Source organism: Euprymna scolopes, chromosome 6 (assembly GCF_053919585.1).
Source record: "Euprymna scolopes isolate OS-2025 chromosome 6, ASM5391958v1, whole genome shotgun sequence".
NCBI lineage: Eukaryota > Metazoa > Mollusca > Cephalopoda > Sepiida > Sepiolidae > Euprymna > Euprymna scolopes.
Window position 1 is genome coordinate 16,374,285 of NC_136487.1, and position 18,401 is coordinate 16,392,685.

The 18,401-nt window shown below is 34.7% G+C and overlaps 1 protein-coding gene across 6 annotated transcripts in view; it reads right to left on the reverse strand.

Annotated features, from left to right (window-relative positions):
* Positions 1-18,401, reverse strand: part of LOC145277537 (adenine phosphoribosyltransferase-like) — a 38,954-nt gene that overhangs the window by 2,329 nt on the left and 18,224 nt on the right. For 4 of the 6 annotated variants that reach the window (XM_080128995.1, XM_080128994.1, XM_080129000.1 and 1 more), the window contains exons 2-4: positions 7,290-7,396; positions 3,173-3,410; positions 780-858 (exon numbers count right to left, since the gene is read on the reverse strand). In XM_080128995.1, the coding sequence (XP_079985121.1) occupies positions 780-858; positions 3,173-3,410; positions 7,290-7,396 (424 nt within the window). Of the gene's footprint in view, positions 1-779; positions 859-3,172; positions 3,411-7,289; positions 7,397-8,363; positions 8,521-8,543; positions 8,681-18,401 lie in introns of those variants that run through there. The other 2 variants (XM_080128997.1, XM_080128996.1) reach the window with 2 other exon arrangements.

The window sequence follows — 18,401 nt, forward strand, 5'->3', positions numbered from 1 at the left end:
TGGGGTATTTTAAAGTATTTTTAGGGGCATAATATTTTAGCACAAATTGAAATCTTTCATTAAATTCAATCAATAATTCATTAGACACCCATTTGGCAAGGTTTCCTGGATGTCAATTTTTTCTTGAAACCCCTTAAGCTTAAGACTTTTAGACATTTTCTAGAATCAAAATCATGTTATGAATCCTGATTAAAATTAGAATGTGGAATCTAGATATAAGGCTTAGTCGCATAACATCTGGATCTTAATCTTCATAAAAAGGACATAAGATTAATGCAAAAATATGTTTTTATTTACCAGTTGCTGAGAAAATTCTATTTTAGTTACAAAAGTATTGCTTTACTCCAAGTGGAAACCATTATTTCTTTTACTAAAGAGATCAACCCACAGGTGGGGAGCAAATTTTAGAAATGTATCACATCCTGAACTAAATTCTCATTATCTTTGAAAGTTTGTTTTTGTTTTTTGTCTAAATTTATCATGTATCAATGCAAGTACATGCAAAAACACATTTATCCGTATGTGTTGGTCTTTCTTATGTCCAAAAACATAACTTTATGATTAAAGTTATACTTTTGAATTTCGATATTTTACAGAGTTTGATAGAAAGCTACGTTTCTAGGTAACATCGTGTTTCTATTCTTATTTAGCATAATGTTTGAATTTTCCTGATGATTAAATGAAACAATTTTCCTTATTTGGGATGTTATTCCCTCCATCTAGTAAATGCCCGGTATCTTTCAAATAAAAAAAAAAAAATCAAAGCACTGAACACTTACCTCCGGTTGCTAATAAATCATCAATGATGATAACATTCTGTCCAGTACTTAACGCCGATTTCTGAATCTCAAATGCATCCTAAAAAAAAAAAAAAGAATTTTCTAGCAAAGCAAAGAAAAAAGTCCCTCCTCACTCCATCACTAACTTGGAGAAAATCAAAGGTAGCATTATCAATTGAGTTAGAATCAACGCTTTCATGTGGGCATACGAATTCACTGAATATTCAATACTAAAAACTAATCATTCTAATGAAGTTTATGACATCATCAAAATTCAAATAGAAAAGAAAATTTAATTTTAATGTATGCATGAAGATAGAAATTAAAAAAATTTAAAAAAAAAAACAAACGTATCATCCAGTTTCATAGAAATAGTATTTTTCTTCATCTATCACATTTAAGTACAAAATAGCATTGGATTACTTTCAATTGTAAATTGATTTACATAAAAATCATTATTGTTGATAAACAGAATCGTTTTCATTCAATTTATTTCTACATATTTGTGCCTTACCACTAACAAAACCCACTCATTAACAGTTGAAAAAAAAAAAAAAAAAAAAAAAAAACAGTTACCCCTGACAAGATCACATTTTGGTGGAGTACAAAAATAGCTATGAACAGATTTGTTGATATTCCCCAGTGAGGGAGATTCAGGTGATTGGCAATACACCAACCCTTACTTCCAAACAAGGAGGTAATGTCTGGGAGTGGCACTTGGTAGAACTAAGCTGGACCTAACCTACCTCCTGACAAAGAGTTTAGGGTTGCCATAACAATATCCAACTTGTCAGATTGGTTGATAGATCTTAAGCTTGGTATGAAAAATAGTAGTGGTGTTTTAAGGAACCCTTAAAAACAAATTTAAAAAGCTGACCATCGTTACCTCCCCACTTTCTTAAGTATATTCCTGTATATAGTGTTAGTTATCTTTAAAAAATGTTGATGAAAAGCATTACAAACTCTTCAGAATTTTTTTACGCTGGACTCACTTGGACAACTGCCCTACTTTTGATAAATCTATTAAAAATAGTTTCTGTTATGTGATTTTCAACAACACCAGATGTAATCAATCATTCTAAGAAAAGAATGCAAGATTTGTAAGTGATCTTTGGTAGTTTCTGAGTTTTAGTTGGACAGACAGAATATCTTTCTTTGATATAATAGATATGTCCAATTGAAAATTATTGGACAAAAATCTATTAATTTTCATATTTGAAAAACTTTTCTGGCACATTAATTTGATGAAAAATGATCTCCACTCAACGGTTTTTTTTTTGCTTAAAAAAAAACAAAAAAAAAAAAAAAAAAAAAAAAAAAAAACAATGTTTGATCCTTATGCGAGAAATCAGGGCAATTATTGTGGGATGGACTAAAATATTTAACTGGTTCTACCTGATATATTAATGTATAAAATAAAAAAAATTCAACAATAAATCTATTATTATACTAAATATGAGTTAATCAATGTTTGTTTAACTAAGTTTTTTGTGCTTAAAATATATAACCTTATTCACACAAATACTTGCTAAAATATAAGTTCTGAGGTTGAGTTAAGGTTTAAAACATCGTTTGTTATAATCAGCCATAATTTATAATTAACTGAACAAGTCAAACATTTATCATTTTTATTTATCAGACTACTGTATTCATCTGGAGTTATTTTTACAATGTTTTGATTGATGTAACTTCCGACCCATTTGGATCCGTGGTGAAGTGGATACAGTACTTCAATATTTAGTTGTAAAATTACAAGCTTCTGGTGGTTGAACGTTCAATCTCCAGTATGGGCGACACTCAAAAATACAATTGCAAATTACTTAGATTTTCTACCCAATCATAACTGATGAAACAAGAGCATGTTACCCCCTTGGATTAAATAAAGAGTTCCGTTTAAAATTCCATACAGATTCCAGAGTTTGATAGTATACACCTGAAAATGGTCAGAAGTTATATCAACTAAAATGTAAAAAGAACATTTAATGGAGAACACTAGTCTGAAGAATCCCAATCTCTCACCAAGTTATTTGTGTAGTTCTCTCGCCCCCTCACTATGCTGAGTCAAACACCCTGTTTTTTGCATCTGCACAGTTGAAAAAAGTTGGTAACAGATTCCACAATACGCAGTCATTAAATGACGCCAGATTCTCAACTTCCACTTATTCACATATTTTCCTCAGATCAACTCTATCGCTCATTCGTCCAGCTACCATTATCAACTACGTTTCAACTATTATTTTTGAGTCCTTTTTATCTAACAATAGAACAAGGATTTGTTAGGGTTAGGGACATGATCTAACCAGAGAACTATGGGTGAAGTTGGGGGAGGGGGTACACTTCAGTATTCTCGTAAGGGCAAGTCATTTTTCTTCTGTAAAAATGAGTAAACTCACCTTTCCATATTCCAGACTAAATGATACCGAATATTTCTCCCCAGGGAGTTTCCCTGCTTTTCGGACTGGAACAAAAGGTAACTTTAACTTTAGTGCAACTGGAACGCCAAGCAAGAATCCACGAGACTCAAGTCCCATAATGATGTCAACATTAGGGTATTCAGCTTTAATTTCTTCCACAAAAACGTCAATCAAGTCACTGAAGGCAGCTGGATCATGAAGAACTGGAAAAATATCGCTGAAAATATCAACAGATAAACACGGTAAAAATTTTTACAATTGGAAGTGTCAACAGGGTCTGTTGATTGATTTTGGTTAATGTGTATTTGGATTATTGGAACCACTGTTATATTATTTGCACAATGTTTCGGACAATGTAACTTCTGACTTTCATCAGATTTATCTTATTAAATTTGGAAATTTTTCTATTAAGCTCAGGAATCTGTTGAAATTTCAAACAGAAACCCTTTATTTAATACTAATCTTTTTATAAAGTTTTGAAAATTCCAAGTTATTACTGCTGCTGATTGGGATAATGCTAAAAGTCCATTGTTTGAATGCAACAAAAGAGTTTTTGCATCAATATGTGACAATCAATGAAATATGGATCCATCACTTTCCTCCAGTTCAATCAATGGTCAGCTGAGCAGACAGCAGCAGATGAAAATTGTAAGCAATGAAAAATGACCAAAGATACAAATAAACATCAGCAGGTAACGAGGAGTTAATTTTTTTTTTTATTTTATTCACGTTCACCCGTAACAAGAGTTTGAAAAATACATGTAATCAGTTAGAAAGTTAATCAAAGAGTTTCAAGCTCATGAGATGGACGGGAAAATCCACGGAAGCGTTCCAGTGGATACACCAGAAAAATGTACAGCATGCCAACTTCAAGAAAAGAGATCATCCATAAAAACTAATAAAGGCTGTATAAAAATATAACTTGTTGTTATGGGTTTTCCTTGCAGGAAAGCGTCTTCAGTTACAGGACTTCACAATAAAAACTATACAAAAAAGGTATGCTTGTGAACTGTTTAATTGAATATGTACATACACCCACTTTCTGAAGTATAAACATTACAATTTATTTAAATGAACACTTTATATAAACACAAAGGTTTTAGGTTATATATACAACACATACATTGATTAAGCACTAGAAAGACACTCGCAATACGTACAAGAAAAAAGAACATTATAGCCACTAGACAATACACAAGCACACACACATACAGGACACATGTATATTCAGACTTCAGCTATGCAACATTTGGGATCGTGTCTAACAGGAAACTTTAAGGATTTGAACAATGAGATGTCTCTTCACATAACATTTAAACTTCAACAGGTCAGTACAATCAAGGAAGCAGAAGACAAAAACTTAGCAATCCAAAGGAAGAAACTATTAGAAGGCTTTTTGACATCTAGGGACCTCAACAATCAAGAGGTGCGAATTTGCTGCTTGTTAGATTAGTCGGAAGTATATACATCGAGAGGCACAAGTGCAATGAGTTCATCAGAGCACACTCCATTATATGTAAAACAGGCACAGGGATGCAACATTGTAACGATGGCACAGAGATTGAAGTTTGCCCGAGAGTGCAAGACCTATCAGATAGGAGATTCTTTTTGGACTCTAAGAGTGACAGATTAGTGGTAGATGCACCAGCCCAGATATGGCAATATTACTCTATACACAAGCGAATTGTGGCTTTGTAAAGATGCTCTCTGGTATGATTTTTTTTTTTTTTTAACACAGTGATCACCACTTATCAAGGCCCGGAAGCCACTCAGGGATAAGGGTTATTGCAAGTACATTACGTTACTGTGGAGATTTGATGAAGTTTTTACTTAAGGGGGCGGTTCATTAGGAATTTGTTAACGTTGGACTTGAACACATCCAAGTTGTAGTCCGGTGGGAAGCAGGCAGACGGAACAGAGTTCCACAGGCATGCAGTTCTAAGAAAGAAGCTTTGTTGTATGATTATTTTTCTAGCATGGTAGAGAGAGTCTAACTTCATTGTAGAAATCTTGGCAAAGTCCTCAATGTAGTAGAGTGTTATTTGTCATGGCAATCAGTGGTTGAGACAAGTTTTTTTTTGTAGTTGTTAAAAGGAAAGAAATTTAGTCTTAGTAAATTAAATTAAATGTCCACTACTGACTGAAGGTAGTTTTCTAGGGTTTCTGCCATTGCCTTGGATTCTTTTTCCCTTCATGTCTATTATAAAGCATGGTGTCATCAGCAGATATATACCCATCTCAGACACAATTTTATCAGGCATATCATTTATGAATAAAAATTACCTGGCAAATATACCCAGTAAACCAAGTGCAAGAGAGATACAATTTTACTTAAAGGGACAGTTAGAATCTTAAAAAGATCACTTCTGCTAAACTCCTGACTGACAAACAATATGGATTCAGGCAAGCCCGTTCAACAGCAGATATCTTAACTGTAGTTTCTGAACGTATATACCGTTCATTGGATAAAACAGGGGAGGGTAGAGTGGTGGCCCTTGATATATCTAAGGCTTTTGACAGGGTATGGCACGATGGTCTTCTAAGGAAAATTAGATCATATGGAATCACTGGAAGAATTCATAATGTAATTAAATCCTTCTTAAGTAATAGAAAAATCAAAGTTGTCCTCGACGGACATACATCCAAACAATATGACATAAATGCGGGAGTACCTCAGGGGTCTATCCTTGGACCTCTATTATTCCTGATATTCATAAACGACCTCCCTGATAATATTGTTTCGGAGATGGGTATATTTGCCGATGACACCACTCTCTATAACAGATATGAGGGGAAAACAAATGAACACATATCCAAGGAAATGGCAGAAACACTAGAGGATGACCTCCAATCCGTAGTGGAATGGGGACAAAAATGGTTGGTCACATTCAATGCTGCTAAGACTAAGCTTGTTTCCTTCAATAACTACAAGAAACCTTCTCTACCACCAATAGCAATGGCCAAGAACACATTGCCTGAAAGTACTTCTTTTAAACTCCTCGGCCTAACGTTTATAGGGAATATGAACTGGATTAGATACATTCAGAGCATTGCCAAGGCTGCTGCAAAGAAGGTTGGCTTCCTCTACCGTGCTAGAAAACTACTTACACCTGACAGTATCCTATACCTCTATAAGGCAACCATTCGCCTATGTATGGAGTACTGTTGTCACATCTGGGCTGGTGCATCTGCTGCTTGTCTCTCACTCCTGGACAGGGTTCAAAAAAGAGTCGCCAACCTGATAGGTCCTGAACTGTCATCTAGGCTTCAACCTCTGTCCCATCGACGAGATGTTGCATCCCTCTGCCTATTCTACAAATACTTTAATGGTGAATGCTCTGACGAACTGCAAACACTTGTACCTCCCCGACGTAACTACCCCCGACAAACCCAACAAGCTACTAAGTCTCATCCCTTTACAGTAGAGATCCCTAGGTGCAAGAAAGCCTTTTACTCCAATAGTTTCTTCCCCAGAACTGCGGGTCTTTGGAACTCCCTTCCGGGATTCTGCTTTCCCAACTGCAATGATATGCAGAAGTTCAAGTGTAATGTTAACAAACATCTTTCTACTCTTCTCCCTTCATAATGACCCCGCTAATTAATTCCCTAATAGTAGCCCCCTGCTTCAAAGTGGCACTGTGCCTTGTTTGGGGTGAAAATTGAATTTAAAAAAAAAAAAAAAAAAAAAAAAAAAACATGAGATAGCAGATGCCCCATCCCCAGCTAAAACAAAATAAAATAAAAATAAAAAAAAATGTTATGGTATGATAGCGATTTATCCTACATGTCCTAGAGACTATGATTAGTGTTACAAGGAACTCTCCGGGCAGTCATATCCACAGACTTTCTCTAACATAAAATTTCTTTACTTCTATAAATACACTCTTATAAATATACCACCGTGTTGTCTTAATTATTATCAACCCTTCAAGGTCATAGCAAGTAGTATATTTTGTAACAAGTATTTTTAAGATATCTCATGCTTTACTTAAAAAAAAAAAAAAAAAAAAAGATATTACGAAAAAAACAAAACAAAAAAACAGGAAGGTATAAATATTAAAGTTTTCTAAAAATTTCATATACTTATCGAACATACCGGAATAAAACTCCCGGTTTTGGAAAATCTGGGTAAGATTTCATTAAATCTTGTACTCTTTGCATACGTGGATCTTTTTGCATTTTCTCTGCAGTCGACATTTTGATCTGAAAGAAAATATTTTAAAGAAATTAATAAAAAAACAAAAAATAACACATCAATAATTGTAACAAACTGGTTTCCAAAATTGCTAAACAAAAGTGTCAGTTCCAAGGAATTGCAAGCAAACAACAAAGATGAAAGATACAAAATATTCAACATTCTTTGATATAGTCTCATTACAATAGTTAGACACAGACATACACATCAAAATAGTAGATTTGGTTAATGACATGGATCACGAGTACATTAAGCTACTGCAGTTCATTTGACTTCACTTTTCACCTTTTCATTTCCTAAAGCAATACTCCTATACAAGTCGAAAGGGATGATATATACAACAGCTTTCTATAACTACATCATCAACAATCAGAAACAAACAAAAAAACATGGAGTCACATCAAAAGAATTAATCATGATTGTAAGGCGTTTCTATTGGATACTCTTGACAATAGCACTTGTTTATATTGGTCATGTTTTAAACCAACACATTTCAGGTGAAAATATTATTACATATTTACATGCCATGGCAAAATTAGTATAAATTCCAAAATTTGATCCAGTAGAAGTAGAGGTATTTTAGATTAAAAAAAAATAAATGGTTAAAGATAGTTGACCCTTAATTTAAATCAAGGGTTATCTCCCTCATTTGTCATACTGAATTGGTTACACAACTATTCCACATTAAAACATATGATAAAACTCGATAATTCCATAAGTTCTATTTTTACTCGTAATTAATTTTCTACTGAATCATTTCTCATAATTCTGTGGAATTTATACTAATTTCGCCATGACATGTAAGTATGTAATAAAGTTTTCACCTGAAATGTGTTGATTTAAAATATCACCAATGTAAACTAGCACTGAATAAAACATTGATGAAAACGGGCCAGATATGTTTCTCAACAGTTGGTGCTTTAAGCAACCACTTGATTGTTTTCAGTTTCCAGGGGTACGAATAAACATGTGAACCTTATAATGGGATGTTGTGGTCACTAGAGAACTTTAATTTAAACTCAGCTACATATTTATATAATTTGGAGTAAAAGGGTGTGCGTGGTTCTAATCCAAGATAGAGGACTGGAAGAATTGAATCACTATGAGACGATCATCATCAGACAAGAGGCAAGTCAAAGCCTGCAGCAAACTTACACTGGCTGCGTTCAATTGCTAAACTGATTGAAACTAATAAAAAAATGAGTGAATAGTTATTTCATTCGTTCTCCCTAGAGACAACATCCTTTAAATTCAAGTCTTTCTAATGGACAGTTATAAAGGTTTAAACATTAATTCAGAATCATAGTCACATGATGGTAAAAATAAACAAAGACATGAACATGGCATTGTACTGTTTTATGACTTGGAGACTTCTTTCAATTGATCAAACAGGTCAATAAAAAATCTAAACTGGAATAAAAATCGATATAAAATATTTTTAATAGTTTATAGCACATGTAGGCTTGTTGAATAACAAGCCAGACTAGCAATGATTACTTACACACAGTCAGTTACTCAATATAATTTCCAAGATGTCTACCAGGCATTACTCATTGTATAACCCAAAAAAGTGTTTTTTCATACATAATACTTAATTGATTTTACCTAACACATTCAGCATGTAATAATCTTTTTTTAAAATATACAATCGATCAATCAAACTAGTGCACAGCATCTTTCTGAAAAACTTAATAGTCATCTAAACTATATACGAGGGTCGTTCCAAAAGTAATGCCTCCTATTTTTTAACTAAAAAAGTTGAAGAGCTGCATAGACGAAAGTGACACCATCAAAAAACAAGTGACCTCTTGTGCTCCAGAATTTATTTTTCTACATAGTCACCACCATTCCTAATGCACTTTTGCCAGAAATTCAATGATGCATATCTGCTTTTGACGCACGTCCATGACAGGGAATGCTTTCTTAGAGTCTCACACTGTCAATATCTGCAACAGAGAGAAAAAAATTTCAGGTCATGAATGCATAAGTTCAGTCATCATAACAATGCAGTTTGCAATCTCCTGATACATTCAGGTGGAATAAAAATAGGAGACATTACTTTTGGAACACATTTCGTCCAGTCAAATGTATCTGTGTGTTGAATGAATACTTCCATGTAATCTATCTCTATATATAAAAATCAATGCCTGTATGTGTTGCTTGTGTGTTCCCTATAGAAAGAAAAGTTAGAAAATCTACATAAAATATAAAAGTGTATTCTTATTTAAAATTCATTGAGGAAGACAATGAAAGTGTTATCAAATCTTTAAGTGCATTCATAAATGGGTTATTAGAGTATAACCCCTTTAAAACTTAAAATATATCTTATTTTGTACAAAATTTATAGTGTGAAATTCTCTGAAGACAATGGAAGTGGAGTGATCCAATCATCTGTGGTGGTCGAAATTTACATTAATAACAGTTAAAGTAGAGCTGAGTTATTGCTTTTATTATGTGAGCAATCTCAAGCGATTCCCGATTGTTTTGCTGATTCCATTTGTTGGGTTGGTGACCCAAACCAAAATAAGAAAAATATGACCTCAGCTGAACGGATTTGGGGATTGATAATAATATTTAATAATAATATTGTTTTGTGAAGGAATCCATTGAATGGAATATGATAATATTTACGATTGTTTTGTCTAAACTTGAGTCAACATTGACCGAGGTTCAATTTTAAGGTTGCTCCGTGTGAGAACTTTTGACTGAAAATACACAAGTGATTTTACCAAATTGGCCAATCAGAGTGAATGCAATTTTGGTAATGCATAGGTTCATTGGCTGAAGAGGACCTCAACCCTCACCAGCCTTATCCTATTACCTCACTATAAGGAGTTAGGCGGGAGCAAATTTTGGCAGTGGAGAGCAGTTGTTGTTAAGGAGTCGAGTCTGAACTAGCCCCTTCACTCATGCTACACCTTTCACTCTCACTGACAGAGAGAAAATGTAACACGCTGAAGACAGTTATAAAGTTACAAAGTGTCATGTCCTGGTTCAAATGGCAGCAAATGTGACATAATGAAGACTCCAAAGTGTTCACCAGTATGTATGTGTAGTTCTAGGTGGTTCTGATTTCGGAACATCCAAGAAAGTTCAGTAGCATGGCCTTAATCGCTTATACGATAACGGGTTTGATGCATGATTCTGGTTATTCTGTTATATGTATTTACTGGTAGCAAATTAATGTGCATGTGTATATAATTGAATCGTACATGTACTTATAAGGGTTAGAATTTGTGACTTATTTGTGTCACGGAGAGGTTCTATATATGTTTATACTGTTTGCATCATCATGTTTTGAATATGTACAAATATCTGTCCTATTCTTGTCATAAACGGACCATATGTACGTTGCATCTGTTGTGTAATAGACTGTTGTCTTTCTTAATTGTTTATTTTACAGCCCATGATTCGTCTCATCTAGTGGTGTTAGTGTGTGCATGTCAGAACATAACATATACATGACAACATACCAGTTCTGCTATTGTTTCTTCTAGGAGGTTCGTCAACCCTGGAATCTGTTTAAAGGGACACTACAAAAAAGGACCCAAGACAATGTTAGATTTTATGTATTTTATTCATTTCCAGGTATTCGTCATAGCAGAGGAGTGATCGACAATCTTTAGTCTGGAGGGATTGGGGTTCCATTCTGAGACCCCTTCTCCCTCATAAGGAGACCAGTTTTCAATCACCTGTCTTCTTAGCGTCTCAAATCCAATTGCTAACTAAGCTTGTGCAAACCAGAACGCGTGACATATGACATGCCTGTTTGGGTGCAAACTGATCGGATCACAAAGTTTGACAACCTGTCAAAACATGACGATTCATCTCTGTTGTCCACACATCACCAGATAGATAGACAGATAAATACACAGATAGATAAACAGATAATTTACTGCTTCTGCTCAACCACTCTCTAACATTTCCTCGCTTCACTAGTGGTTCGCAGGTAAAAAAAAAAAAAAAAAAAAAGGAGAAAAAAAAACAAAGGAAACAACTCTCCAGGAAGATAAGAGTGCCATGGGCTGCAGTCTGCTGTCTCCTGCAAGAAATTAACTCAAATAGACGATGTTCATTTGGTACTTAAGTTACAAATTCTGTAGACAATAAATAAAATAAAACTCAAGCCGAGGAATATCTTCCTGCTAGTATTTAATAAATATGAATGGGTTCATTGTTTGGTCCTTTTTTTTTACCATGTGCATTCATCTATAGAGAGAGACTATCTGAGGCATAACAAACAGTAAATATGTATGCCAATGTGAAGATTGTCACAAAATAATTATGGAAGCACAAAACTGAAAATTAATTATTTGTCCCCCTTTAAATCAATAGATAAACATGTCTTTTCATTGTTAAATCTAACCATTCTTATTTTATCTTTGGTTTGAGACAGCAAGTGTTTAGTCTGAATGTTTTTCTGGAGGAATGCTACTCTTCCTGATGAGGTCTGTGATACATATTTTCGAATTGATCATATCATCAGTTAATTATTTATTGCCAATTTTACTAAATTACATAAAAACGTTATTTTCAAAAGGATGTGTACTAACTAAACATTTCATGACTTTAAGGAGTACTAGCATTTCAGCCCGGTGTTGCCCGGGTGTTTGGAGGTGTATGTTGAGCAAAAAAAAGTGGTAGTAGGAAGGCAGGCTCGAACCCATACCGTGAAGGAGGAAAAGAACGGGAAAAAGACATGACGTCTTTGCTGTTACGACCACTGTCAAACCAGAAGTGACGTAGGTTTAAATTAAGGCTAGATGATCAAAAAGAGAGAATGACTTTTGAAAATATCGGTGAAAAAAGCGATCCCTTCATGTAGAAAAGTGCCCAGTTGAGGGTGAAGAAATTAATGTTTTTAGCCAATTTTTCAGTATTTGTCGTCTGAAGGGTCGAGCTTCAAAACGATACTGATCTTGTGAAACTCCGTCGCCTCTGTTGTAGGCAGACATGCAAAGATACATTTATATACTGGTAGCTCAAATTTTTTACCCAAACCGATTAAAAAGCTTTCCCTATCTCTGAATATCCTTTATGTAAAATTTCAAATGTTTAGACCAAAAATTGTCCGAGTAATTTGGTAGAGACCGCAGAGGTCAACTTTTTTTTAAAATTTTGACCCCTATTATGTCCCCTTAACATTTATTGTTTTAGGCTCAAATCAAGTTATTAAGTTAGATCCATGTCCAAGGAACCTATATCTAAAGTTTCAAGTGTTTAGACCCAAAATTGCCGGAGAAGTTTGGTAGAGTTCTCAAAGGTCGAATCGTTGAACTTTGACAAATTCCTGGCTGAAAACGGATTAAAGATTTTCCCAAATCTCAATACCCTGTATATAAAATTTCGAGCCTGTAGACTGAAAATTGACAGAGTTATTACGTATACACACACACACACGGACATTTTCACTTTTATAGATATATAGATTCAGGTTTGTTTTGAATGGATATCATATTTAAAATTGTCGCCAACAAGTAATTTTTATGATATTATTATTATTAGAACACTTTGGGAAAAGTTCTGTCCGCCCCCCCTCCCCCATCATTATTTATTTATTTTTTTTTATTTATTTACAACTTTTTGGGATTATCTAGATTCCAAACAGGAGAACAGCATTAATTTTGGAGCATTGGAGAATATAAATAACACAAAAATATTTAAAAACCAAAACATTTATCGCATAAATTATTTTTAATTAAAGTAAAATTGGATTGTATCAAAATATTTTTACGGAAACTTACCGCAAGAAAATATATTTTTATAAAAACATTTTTGGAATAATTGTAAAAAATTATAATTTTTTTTAATCGGATTTTTTTCCGAAAACAATTTTTTAAATTGTCATTGTAAAAAAAAAGTATAGTTTTAATTATTAAATTAACAATTTGAATGAAATGAAATGAATGAAATTGGTTGACTAATTGTCACTGTTAGTTTTTTGATCAAGAAGCGCCCCTCTGCCGTCCGCTTACTAAAACCAAAATAAAAGTCCTGTCATGCATACGTGCCAATACTTTTTTTAAATGTCATATTTTTCATGAATATGTTCTAAAAATTGTGCAATACTTTTACGTTTCATGTCATATGCTTCTTTATACAAACCACATTGATAGGAGACCACTTCATTTCTCCTACTGATCCCATTATGAATTTTAGTCTTTATTTAATACTAACGGGGGGTACCCAGCGTTGCCCGGGTGTTTTTCGGGGTATGTGAAAAAAACCCGAAAATGTGAAAAAAAAAACAAAACAGGTGCCCGTGAAAAAAAAACCGAAGCCTTCACGACGCGCAGTTGGAAAATAGTAAAGTGTTAAAAAAAAACAAAAAAAAAACAGGTGCGCGTTTTTGATTGATGTGATGGCGATAGGTATTCAGCAGTTAGCATTTTGTGCGGGACAGTTTTGAATGAGGTGAATAAATCGGTTTGTTTGTTTTTAAAAACCCGCTCCCTGTTTATTAGGAGCGAAATGAAAGCTACAGTCTGATATGACGAAGTCGACATTGAACAAACGTTACTTAGCTCTCTTGAGACAACTGGCTTTCGGGCTGTGATTAGAGTCGAGTTTCGCTTTTTTTTATACCGAAAACCAAATGTAACGCGTGCCGATGCGGGAAATGTCGAATAATTAACGTTTGAAAGTCAATAAAATTAAATAGACAGACGAGCTCCGTGGGTAACTCTGAGATATTACAATTTATAGATGATATAAAAAGTTTTAAGAAGTTGTGAACCGAGCAAGTGCTTCCCTGAAAGAAGCCTTTTGTGGACATCGAGGAAAAGCGTACATACATACATACATTTTCGCTTTTATATATATAGATGAGACCACTAGCCCTCAATGCTGTTGGCACAAACTCCAGTGGCTAGATTAACAAAATGTCTTAAATGATTTACTGTTCCGTGCACATATCCTAGGTTTTCCAGATTATTATAGCTTCTTCATTCATCTATATAAATAATTGAGCCAGGAGAGATGCTGTGAGAAATTTAATCTCATAATTTAGAAGTAACTGGCAGAGAAGAAATTTACACAATGAATGAACGGTAAACTTGTCCAGTATGATAAAAACCAGCCACCTTTCTTCTAGGTTGCAAAATCAGTGTCATTTTGCATCTCAGCTGAGTCTGGTAGGTGATGCTTCGCAAGAAGTGTTAGTTAAATCTCTACTGAATAGAGTTTGAAAGTTCCTGTAAAGGATCCATTTAATTATGATTCCAATAGAGAAGGCAGTTGGTTCTGCTTTACGATATCAACATTATTAGCTGATTTAAAGGAGGAGACTAGGTTTCATTCATTGACGTAATATAATTAGTTAGGTAGAATAGTCTCTCAGAGGAGAGAAGAAAGGGCTCCAATTGCCCTTAAATTAATGAGTGTGCATGAAAAAAGCAAAGACGAAAAAACCCGTCCATCCTCTAAGAAAAATATAACGCAAACTAAAGTTTTTTAGTTTGAACATCCCGTGCATGAGGTCAAATTTTAAATCAACCAATCAAAAAGGCTGTAATAAAACATAACATCAAATTCTTAACCAATGAAAGTTTGCATGTCAAGTCATACCTCTTCCAGTGTTCTGGCTGAGCAGTCCAGTATCTGCTAAAAAAACAAAAAAAAAAAACAAACCTACTTCAGTTTGGTCATAGAACTCTATAACCCATATTTGTCTGAGGACTCTACTAGCATGTTTTTTCCTTTTAAATAATAGACTTTTCTCTGGGCCGCATCTGTTGAATCCTCATTCACAGGACCAAAGATGCAACCCAGCAGGGCCAGGGACACACACGGGCAAGAAAATGCACACAAATCCTTAGTCCTGGTGGCTATACTTTTAACTGTCTAATGGTGGACCCCTCAAAATGTAACCAGAGGCTTACTGATTATTGGAAACTACTGCTTCGATACTCTGGACATGCAAAACGTGCACAACCCTAAGTCTGTGTGGCAACACTTATCGTTAGCTGGCTGTTTGTTGTCAGATGCTGCAGTTGAGTTCATCCTTCATAGGTGGTGAATGGCTGGTATGCTGCTTTTCTCAGCTGCAACTTGCCGCCGGGTTCAGGGTAGATCTGAAATCAACTGGGTTACTCTCAAACCAATATGCAATCAATAATAACTCCGGAAATCATTTCTTATGAACAAAAATAATTATTGCATAAAATCATTTTGGATATAGTTCATACACAAAAAGAAATGTACGAGTTAAATTTGGGGCTTCTCTTGGATTTAAGAAAAACAATGTTTTTGGATGCAGAATCTTTTGCTGAAATCAAACTCTTCAATTAATTTTCTTGGCTAGAGGAGGAAAGTCTTTCTTTACACGTTACTCTTTCGAGGGCTGCCAGCCTCAAAAAGCTGATGTGTCCTGCTCCGAGGGCTGCCAGCCTCAAAAAGCTGAGGTGTCCTGCTCAGAGGGCTGCCAGCCCCAAAAAGCTGAGGTGTCCTGCTCAGAGGGCTGCCAGCCCCAAAAAGCTGAGGTGTCCTGCTCCGAGGCCAGCAGCAAGCAAAGTTCTCTTTTCTATTTCTAAAACAGTTTTTTTTTTTTTTTACCCCAATTCTAACCACCATCTCTTTGAGATCACTATTCCCTCCTCGAGAGATTATTTTCTCTTTATCATTTGAATCTTCTTTTTATTGACTATATCCCTCTTCAATTCTATTTTGCCCTTTTCTCCTTTATTTTTCAAAAAAACTGGCTTATCAGTTATGCCCTCCCGTCTTCCAGTTAAATTCCTGTCACTTACAGGGTGGTCCGGCATTTAAATATAACATGTGGTCCAACGACATCATCTTCCTAGATGACAGAGCAGGCTTCACGTCGACATGTCAACTTTAATTGGCCCCACTGTCGACTACATTGGCAATAAAAATATATTCTGGACTTTGGAGAAAAGAATTAATCTCATATCAAACACCCCACCCAACCCTTAGCCCATAGGCAAGGTGAATTGGTGTTACCCGGGCATGAAACATTGTTACATCTGCCCCTTTCTTTTAATTGTCGATTGCTTGCAAATGGCACCTAAGTATCCTGCATCAGAAACGCTGACCCAAAGCTAGTAAGTTTACAATCAAAATCAATAAAAAATAACTGACAAAATTTGTCCATTCGACACGCAAAAATGTTCTGATCTAATGGTTCTGGTTATAGTGGTGCATGTACCTGAATGTAAGGATGTAAGGATGTAAGTATGCACTTGTATGCAGTTCATAGTTTCAATCAGAGAAAATGGCAATAATTATTTTTTTTTTAATATCGAAAAAAAAAAAGAAAACAATGAATGAAATATAAAAATATATCCTGAGCGTCCAATATTGACTGGAAAATTCTAAACAAAAAATAAGCTTCCACTTAAAAAAAAAAAAAAAAAAAGATTTACACTTTGGACTTTACAGGTAAATTTGCACATAACTTCTTTTTTTTGTTTTAAATTTGAATATTTTATTTATTGATCTTTTATCTTCAATTTGTGATACATAAAACTTTGGCACATAAATTAATTATTAAAATTTAAATAGACATTTTAAAATGGGGGGGGGTAAAAAAAAACGTCCGTCTAAAATATTATATTCGATTTATTGGAAAGAGCATAAAATTTCACATTGACCCTGAAAAAATCGTAAAAATTGAACCAATAGAAAAATTGATAGATTTTAAAGTTTAAAAATTGAAAAATATTTAACTCGTACAATTCAATTGATTTCGTTATACGTAACAAAATGACTGCCTGAACGCACGCAGGCACTTTGTAAAGACTTTTTAAAAAAATAATATTTCTATTATTTTTTAAACAACTTTAATAGTTTATTTTGGAAGTACAGGGTGTTTCAAAAGTCTTGGGAACATTACAAATGCGTATATCTCATGAACTATTCCAGGTAGAAAAATGAAACTGGTGTCATTTTAAAGCTTGCTTAATCAAGTTTTTGGTCATACTAATGATTTTCGTCTTATCTTTCCATGTGCAGTAATGGCGTTCTCTAAACAAGACAAGGCGTTTTGTGTCCTCCAATTTGCAAAGACTGAATCGTGGACATGTGTTCAGCGTGCATTTCGCAGGAAATTTAAAAAAGAAGTCCCTGAAAGGAAACCCATTGTCAGATGGCATGCTAAATTTGTGAAAGATGGGTGTTTGTGCCCAAGTAAGCGAACAGGTCGCCCTTCAACTTCAGAAGATGCAGTTGAGCAAGTCCGGAAGCCTTTCAGCAGAGCCCCCGTAAATCAGTGAGAAGAGCCAGCAGGGAACTTCAGCTTGCTCCAGCAACTGTCTGGTGTGTCTTAAGGAAACGACTGCAAATGGTACCTTACAAGCTCAAGTTGGTCCAAAAGTTGAAGGACACTGATAAGCCACTTCGCCGTGACTTTTGCATTGCAATGCAAGAGAAGTTGGAAGATAACGGCTTTGATGACCGGCTTGTTTTTAGCGATGAGGCGACCTTCTATCTGAATGGCAAAGTTAACAAGCATAGCACTCGCATATGGGGTACTGAGTGTGACTTTTTCCTTTGGGGCTTTGTCAAGCAACAAGTCTATGTGCCGCCCCTTCCAAGAGATATTGACGAACTAAAGGCTCGAATAACGGCAGTTGTGGGAACCATTGACGTCAAGATGCTGGAACGCGTTTGGCAGGAAATAGACTATCGACTAGATGTCTGCCGTGTGACGAATGGTGCTCATATTGAGCAAGTTTGAAGATTCCCCACAAAACTTGAAACTTTAACCTTTCCAACGGTACCAATTTCATTTTTTACCTCCTAATAGTTTTTGAGTTATTAAAAATCTCTATGTTCCCAAGACTTTTGAAACACCCTGTATATTCCATACAGAATATAAACAAACCACTTTAAAAAGAGAAATTACGAGTTTTTTTTTATATTTTATTCGCAGTTTTCTGTTAGGGGTGTCAAAATTTCCTCCAAATTTCTGATACACCTAGAGGTGGACCTAATTCTAAAATAAATACCAAAAAAATGTAAAGGAGGCTGTGAAAGTTCACGTGATTCATTAAA